At 31.6% G+C, this 8,466-nt stretch overlaps 1 protein-coding gene across 1 annotated transcript; it reads right to left on the bottom strand.

Annotated features, from left to right (window-relative positions):
• On the bottom strand, positions 1–1,943 carry LOC133692620 (hydroquinone glucosyltransferase-like). Its single transcript, XM_062113696.1, has one exon. It carries the CDS (start codon positions 1,696–1,698, stop codon positions 214–216), a length of 1,485 nt encoding a protein of 494 aa, XP_061969680.1. The 5' UTR covers positions 1,699–1,943; the 3' UTR covers positions 1–213.
• Positions 1,944–8,466: the final 6,523 nt, after the last annotated feature.

Here is an 8,466-nt window from a genome sequence, read left to right as displayed (position 1 = left end):
TAAGAAATTGCTGGACACCAAGCATCTAATATTCAAGCCAAATAAAAAGAAAAAACAAAGAACCACATGAATATTATACAATCATGTGGCAAAGCAGATAACAACGGAGAACTCGAAGAAAGCGAACCTAAACTGAAATACAAAGGATTCGAAGAAAGGACAAAGTAAATAAAAAGTTTAAAAGAAGTTGATATTAAGTAAATACAAAGGGTTCTAAGTGCATTTTTGGTTCTTCCACTTGTGAGCCACCTCAGATAGAGATCCATCTTCACTGAGCACCCTGGCTGCTGCCTCTTTTAGGTCCTTCATTCTGTTGCGGACCCTCTTCCCTTCTTCACCTTCCATGAGACCCCTCACAGCATTTGCAATCTCCTCTCTTCCAATGAGGCCATTTTCGCTGGCCTTTGGTCTTAGGGCCACTTTAATATCCTTAGTCAACATCCATGCATTCATTTTCTGCTCAGCATAGAGTGGCCACACGATTAATGGCACACCATTCACGACACTTTCAAGGGTGGAATTCCAGCCACAATGGGTTAAGAACCCTCCTGTTGACCCGTGACTCAACACCTGTGGTTGTGGCGCCCATGACGGCACTGCTAGACCTCTCCCTTTGGTCCTGTCCGAAAAACCCTTCGGTAAGAAATCAAAAGGGTCTTTGTGGCTATCCACAGAAAAAAATGTGGCATTAGATACTTCATCATTTGGGCTCCTCACAACCCACAAAAATCTCTGCCCGCTCATTTCCAAACCCAAAGCCAATTCAGTTATCTGATCCAAAGAGAGGGTCCCACCACTCCCAAATGAAACAAATAATACTGAGCCGTGTGGCTGATCATCTAGCCACCTCAAACACTCAGACCCTTCAACGCCAGCACTGGAATCCATATTTACCAGTGGACCGACGGGGTAAACGGTTGGTTTACCAGGTTCTACCTCTTGCAAAGCCTTTAGAGCTCCCTTTTCCAAGTCCATGAAGCTATTTACCATCACACCCTCAGCCATTCTATACCTCTTTGTATGGTAAAGAAGCCATTTGTACGCGTCATTCTTTCGATCTTGAGTCGGGTCAAGCAACTCTCCCCCATGAATCGGTAAGCACCCGGGTATTTTCACGGGTTCTTGCATCTCTCTGTATTCGCAAGAAACCATCTCATCAAGCTTTGGCAAATAAAAGAATAAAGACAGAGCCATGGCCGTAGAAGGAAAGAAAATGTAAGGAGAGACATTGAATTCTCTAGCAACGTCAAATGCATCGGTCCCAAAAAGATCAACAACCAAGGCCACAACCCTGGCACCTCCATCAACTAGAGACCTGAAAACATCACGTAGAGAAGGGAGTGACCGGGCGACTGTAAGGCTAATTGTGGTTTCAATCTTGACATCTTCAGGGAGGTCACTTAGATTAACTGGGGGGAGAAATACTGAGTGAATTGCGCTAGGGAGTGATCCAAGAACTGATCTCTGTGCCTTAGAGGTAGAACCGTCTGTTGGGATAACGAAAGTGATTGAAAAGTTGTGTTGGTGAACGAGTCTCTTGGCTAGCTCAACGAGAGGGATGAGATGACCCATCCCCGGACTCGGTAAAATTGCTACATGGGCTGGTGCATCTGTTTGTGCCATAGAGATAGCAGGGGAAAAGCTTGGCTTAAGCTTGCTGCTTATGGTTTGTAGGTGTGTTTTAGGAATGAAGCACATAGGAGAAAAGACGGTGTCATTATATAAGAGGGTTTGGTTACGTATATATTTAATAATATCTATTTTATTTCGATGTATAATTGTCAATTGTGCTCGTGTGATGAATTATTTAGGAGGCTATAATTTGTTTGGTGGTAAACTGTGGAATTAATGACAGGAGTATAAATCTTTTTCTATATTTGAGAGTCGAAAGAACCTGGGCAACCTCTGGAGAAGGGAAAGGAATCTCTCGCGGTTTAATTTCTTTCGTTCTTTCTTTTGCTTCTAGATGGTAGTTTTTCTGGATGATATACCATCTTTTACGCCCTTCCAATACATTTATGGTGATGATGTCAGTTTCAACGTAAGGCTTATGTTATCTACTAACTTAGACATTATTTTTTTAATAGTTATTAAACCCGACCGTATTTGACTAGAATTAACTTGAAAAAAATAAAAATATATTTAAAATTTTAATGTTTTACATGAAAAAATTAAAAAACAGTTTATATAAATATATTCTATAAATATTGTAAATAATAAAATTTAAAATATTATTTAAAATGCCTTTTATTCTACATTAAAAATATATTATCCTATCATTTTAAGTTGAAGTATTTAAATAAAAAATATTTCTTATTTCACATTGAAAAAACACAACTTTTCTATTGTGAATAAAAAGTATAAATACTAATGGACTTCCAATCCAACATTTAAAAAATAAATCTTTCTAGTATTTATATAGTGAACTTTAATATACGTTTGTAATTAATAAAGAAATGTGGTAAACTCGCATGTATAAGGTTCAACCGAATAAAAGAAAAACCTTTGATTTTCTTTTTCTTGCATGCGAGACAACGTTTATGTTTTATGAACCTTTTGAAAAAACCAGTGTTTTTAAACCCAGCCTGATGGTCGACCCGACCCTAGGTCCAGGTCACGGGTTTTGACCGGGTCATCAACTCATCCGGGTCAACCCTCAATTTTTTTTAACAAATCAAAACTACATCATTTTGGTAAAAAAATAAAAAATAGTCAATAGGTTGCAAGCGGGTTTTGACTGGTTCTGGCCGGGTTAACCCATCGGGTCAACTGAGTTTTTAACTACCTTTATTATTTCATAAACCCGGCCCGATTCCAGCCCTAAATCAGCCGAGTTTTTAACTACCTTTATTATTTCATAAACCCGGTCAGATCCCGGATTAACCATCCAAGTTGAGTTTTAAAACTATGAAAAAAACTTAATAATTTGTTTTTGTCCCTTTACTAACTAAAACCACTATTTTTTTTTTTTATTGTTGTCCATCCCAGTTAAAACCACTTGCTTATCTGAAAGTGTTCCTCGTAAAAATGTTCTTTGACAAGCTAAAAAAAAATACCTATAGATTTGATTTTTCATTTTGTTAAAGAAAATATTGGCATGAAAAAAAAAAAAAAACAAAGGAACAACCTGCATGTCCACATTCCGGAGACTGAAAAACAAATCAGCCGAACAGTCTTTGCCTCAAAAAAAGAAGAAGTGAGCATGAAAAAAAATAAAAATTATACAGGGTTTTGTCAAGTCATCTAGATTTTAGGTTAACTCGGCAGGTCATATGGTTTTATTCAGGCTAATTGCAGGCCTAGCTTTTGCCAAATTTAGACTATTGTCAAATTTAGACTTGGATAAGATTGTAAATTCCGAGTTAATCAGTCGGGCAAGTCTGATAACTATATTTTTTTTAAAAAAAAAAGTAATTTGGCTTTTGTTTGGGTGCAAGTTTTTTTTTTTCCTTTAAAAAAATATACCATTCTTCAACTATATGAATAATTTCAATTTTATCATTAAATATTTTTTTATGTCAATTTTGTTTTAAATTAGGATTTTCATCTATTTTAAGATTTTTCATTTAAATTGTTTTTTTTTGTAAAAAAGTGATATCATTTCATAAAAAAACTCAACCTTTTTTATTAAGTGATTTTAATAACAACATTTATTGATAAATCAAAATGATTTGGTGATAAATTGATAAAAATAATTTAGATACAAAAATGACCACTACAATAAGTTGAGAGTATATTTAAAGTTTGCTCTATTTAATTTTTAACAGCATCATATTTTTTAAATAGTTTTTCATCTGTCAGCATTAAATACTACGACGTACATGTTGTATGATGTGTTTGTAAAAAAAAGAGGTACTTTTCCACTATTTTATGAAAAGTTTCTGGATCGAATTCACTTCTCTTAAAATTTCTATCATTTGATTTATGGAACTGGTCACCAATAATTAGAGCTAATTAATTAATTTGTTCAATGTATGAGATTTGTCAAAAATTAAAGTGAATAAAAAAGAATATTGAGCGCATTACTTTTACAATATATATATATATATATATATATATATATATATATATATATATATATATATATATATATAATCAAGCCCAGAATAATATCTAGAACATGATATATAATAGCCTGTGAAAGTAAATTAATGGGTGGCTAAGATTGTAATTGCAAAACATAATAGCAGCCAAATATTTCGAGTTACATGTGTGTGTTATGAAGCGTTGTAAGAGATGGAGAAATGTAGTAACAAAACTTATTGTCCACAAAGTGAGGCCATTGTTTTTCTGGTTGATGTCGTTTTCTTCCTTGTAGTGTTTCCCTCAGTATCAGAACTTGGAAGAATAGGAGAGCACCACAGCAATCCCTATTTGCAACAGTCATCAGCAGTAGCATAACATTTCAGCTGCAGCAGTCACATGTTCCAGCAGTGCTGTAGCTTCCATTCCAACAACATACACAGCAGTAGCATCAACACGCAACATGAGGGAATAGCCACCGCGTTTCTCAACTAGCAGCAACAATCACCGTATATGTAGTAGCATCTCAACTAGCAATTCCACACACTAGCAACCAAAAAAAAATAAAATCCTCCAGTAGCAGTAATAACAGAACCTCCACAGCAGCAGCAGCAGCAGCAAAGCTTGCAATAACAGGAGATAAATAGCTCCTTTAACGTAGAAGATCAGCCTTCAAAAAGTAGTAGAAAACAACAGAAGGGAAATAGTAACCCAAACACAACAAGAAATCACAGCAGCAGCCACCTTATCAGCCTTCAAAGGCAACGGTAGCCCCTTTTCATGACAACATATCGGTCTCCAATTACAACAACTAAGTAAAAAGAGATTTCTGTTTAGAATCATTGTTTAACTATTTAATTAGAATTTTTATTAACCTACCATTTAGAATTCTTATTGGAATATAATAATTTGAGCTTATCTTTATTTTATAATCCACCTTCAATATATTATAAGGTGAATATAAAGAAATAATAGCTTGAAAAGTTAAACAGTTAAGTGTTTAGTATTTTCAGCATGGATTGCATGATTAGCACCAAACAAAGATAAACTCGGAGCTCACGTGTCTAATAACTTGAAATTCAAAACAAAGTTTCAAAAGATATATTTTCAAACTTTTATTCTTTATAATTTTCATCCTTTTATTAAAAAAATCTTCACTTTGATCCCAAACTCTTTTAGTATTATAATCTAATCCTTGAATTCAACGTTTTTTTTATACATTGGATTCAACATCTATCATTTTAAAAATCAGAGGATTTCAATCCCAAAACATGTTACACGAGTTCTAATCCGGACAAAACAAATTCCAAAAGCTTACATAAAAAAATGTTAATGTCAATAAATATCTTCTAGAAAGTCGACATTGAAGTTATCAAATATCATAAAGCTTTTGTTTTTTTAATGATGCCGGTCTGTTTTTTAGTGAAATAATGATAACAATATAATTATTACATACGACAGTATGGCAGATTGCATGTATTTGGTCAGAGGAATTCCAAATAAAGGAGAAAAAACATTATTCTAAAAATCAAGAATAGACTTTTTAAAAAACACGTGAGCTATCAAATCATATAAATCAGTATGGCAGATTGCATGTATTTGGTCAGATGAATTGATTAGGCTATTTAACTCAACATATAATAGTACTATATAGAATATTGTTAAATATAAGAAATAAGAATATTCACATAAATTATTAGATTAATTAGTGAGATCCGCTCTTTAAGGATATATAATCTAATGACTCATAATGTTTTTAGAGTATTTTTTTATTCATACATACAGAATGTTGTTTTTTTTAAAAAAAAAATAGCATTGTTTACTAAAAAGTTGGTAGAATAACATAGTTTGAATTTTTTTTTAATAAAATAACATAGTTTGATAAATTGCACGGTTTTTAAACATGACTTTTAAAGATATTGTGATTGAGAAACAAAATATTTAAAGATATCACGATTGGAAAACATAGTAACTTAAGATGTCGTATTTTCGAACCGCGACATCTTATCAAATAAAAAACTGTATTTCCTTTTCTTCTCCAAAGAATAGTCGCCTCTCACACCCTCTCTTCCACCATTTTTAATTGCCTACAACTCAAAAACCATCGCTAATCAACCATTTACAATCTTATCACACCCAAGAAAACTTTTTTTCTTTGTCTCCAAACCTCATTTCAGTCATTTTTAACCGAAAACAGATGCCTCCAATGTCCCCCTAGTTGATAAATCTAGGTGAACATCCTATATTACTCTTAATTTTATGGGTTTCATAGTTAGTTTGTGATTGTTTGAGTTTTGGTTGGATTGTTGTTTTGGGTTGAGATTAATATATTAAGGTTTGTTGATTTGAGATAAATTCTAATTTAATTGATGTAATTAGGTATGATTGCATGCAATTAATGATGCAAATAACATCAATTAAGTACAAATTAAATTAATTAGGGTTTGCATTGAATTTTGAGATTAGTAATCCTAATTGAGGATTTTGTTTCAATTGTGTAAATTGTCTATGAATTGATGCAATTAGGATTAATTTTATGCAATTAAGCATGAAAATAATATCAATTATGTAGAAATGATATCAATTAGGCTTTGCATTGAATTTTGAAATTAATTGGCATAATTGGATATCTTGTTTTAATTGTGATAAATTAGCTATAAATTGATATAATTATGATTGATTTCATGCAACTGTAAATGAAAATAACACCAATAAGGTAGAAATTAGATCAATTAGGTTTTGCATTGAATTTTAGAACTAATTGTTGTAAATTATCTTGTTTGAATTGTGACAAATTAGCTATGAATTGACACAATTATGATTTATTTAATTCAATTAAGTATGAAAATAACATCAATTAGGTACAAACTAGATCAATTAGGCTTCACTTTGAGTTTTGGAATTAATTTCCATATTTGAGTATCTTGTTTTAATTATGATAAATCAGCTACAAATTGATACAATTATGATTGATTTCATACAATTTTATCAAAATTATGTTGAATTGATCGAAATAGGTTTTCTTGTTTTATATAATGTCTTATAAAATATTTATGTTATGTCATTGTGGTGGTATTATTATTCTTGATATGAACAATAGTATCACTCACAAAAACAGAAGTAGTATATTATTGAATGCTAATATAGGCATGTCACTAATGGATATTAAACAAGTTATATGTCATGGACTCGGGTGGAATTATACTAATGTTAAAGTTGATATTACTTAGAGATATCATTTTGGGGAACATCAATATTATTTCGTATCAATTTCAAGTAATGTAAGTTTCAGGATTATAATTGAATCGATCATCTGAAGTGATTCAAATATGATGGAGTTGTACGTGGATAGTCGACCTAAACAAGTCATCACACCATTCTTATAGCCACCTTCAAACTTATATATCACTATTGAAAGCATGGATGAATGAGATCTTTATGAAGGTGCATCCTGTAATTCCAGAGGAGGTCCACTTGGTTTGACATTAGGGTATGACGTGTTGAATCATCAAACCAAACCCAGAGTATATTTCTTCATGGGAGGACATGGAATACGATCCACATGTATAGCGGGTTCAAAATATTTTATGTATTTTTTTCGCAATTAATATATGATAAATGATGGGTTTTATTTATGGTTTAATATGTGTATTTGCCTAATATTAGGTTGGTTTGTTCTTATAAGAGGTCCAGAAATCGTTGTTGATCTTCATGATCTCGATAATAATAACTTATAATATTATCATGCATTTTATTAGTTCACTATTTGCTGTTATATGATTTAAAACTTTGAAGAGACCTAGAGTCTTGATGATGTTATAGTCAAAGGTGAGGTTACTCAAACAGGAGAAAGCCATGTTATTGATGAAGCTGACTCATCCACCAATTGACACGAGGATATATATATATATATATATATATATATATATATATATATATATATTTGCTTATAAGTTCTTAGTTAATTATGTTATGCTATTTTGCTAATAATGAGTTTGTATTTTATTTTACATCTATTTTAGTATATATGTATAATTGTTTTATCTTGGTGAGGTTGGGATTTGAATGTTTAAATATTTGAATTTATTTTGGAGTAGTATAATTTCAAATTAAAATTTTACAGATGTACATGTGAATAAAGACAACAAGGTTGAGTGATGTTGAAATATTAATATTGTTGTAGGGTTTTTTATTTTTAAAATTATTAATATTTATTATTTTTACTTTATATATTTTAATTGTTTAGAATTTCAATTCAGGTGAAGTCAACATATAAATAATTCAAAATATAGACATGTATTTTACATCTTTTTTATATCTATCTTTTTATTCAAAATATAAATAATAAAACACAACTAATTACTACTCGACGTTGGAAAATTTTCCCCTTGAGACGCTGTTACCTGCTTTGATCTTTCAACTACTTTGTTTTAATGCAGATCG

The sequence above is a fragment of the Populus nigra genome, chromosome 4 (assembly GCF_951802175.1).
Source record: "Populus nigra chromosome 4, ddPopNigr1.1, whole genome shotgun sequence".
NCBI classification, from domain to species: Eukaryota; Viridiplantae; Streptophyta; class Magnoliopsida; order Malpighiales; family Salicaceae; genus Populus; species Populus nigra.
Note: the sequence above shows the minus strand (reverse complement) of the source record. Positions and strands in the feature narration are given on the sequence as shown.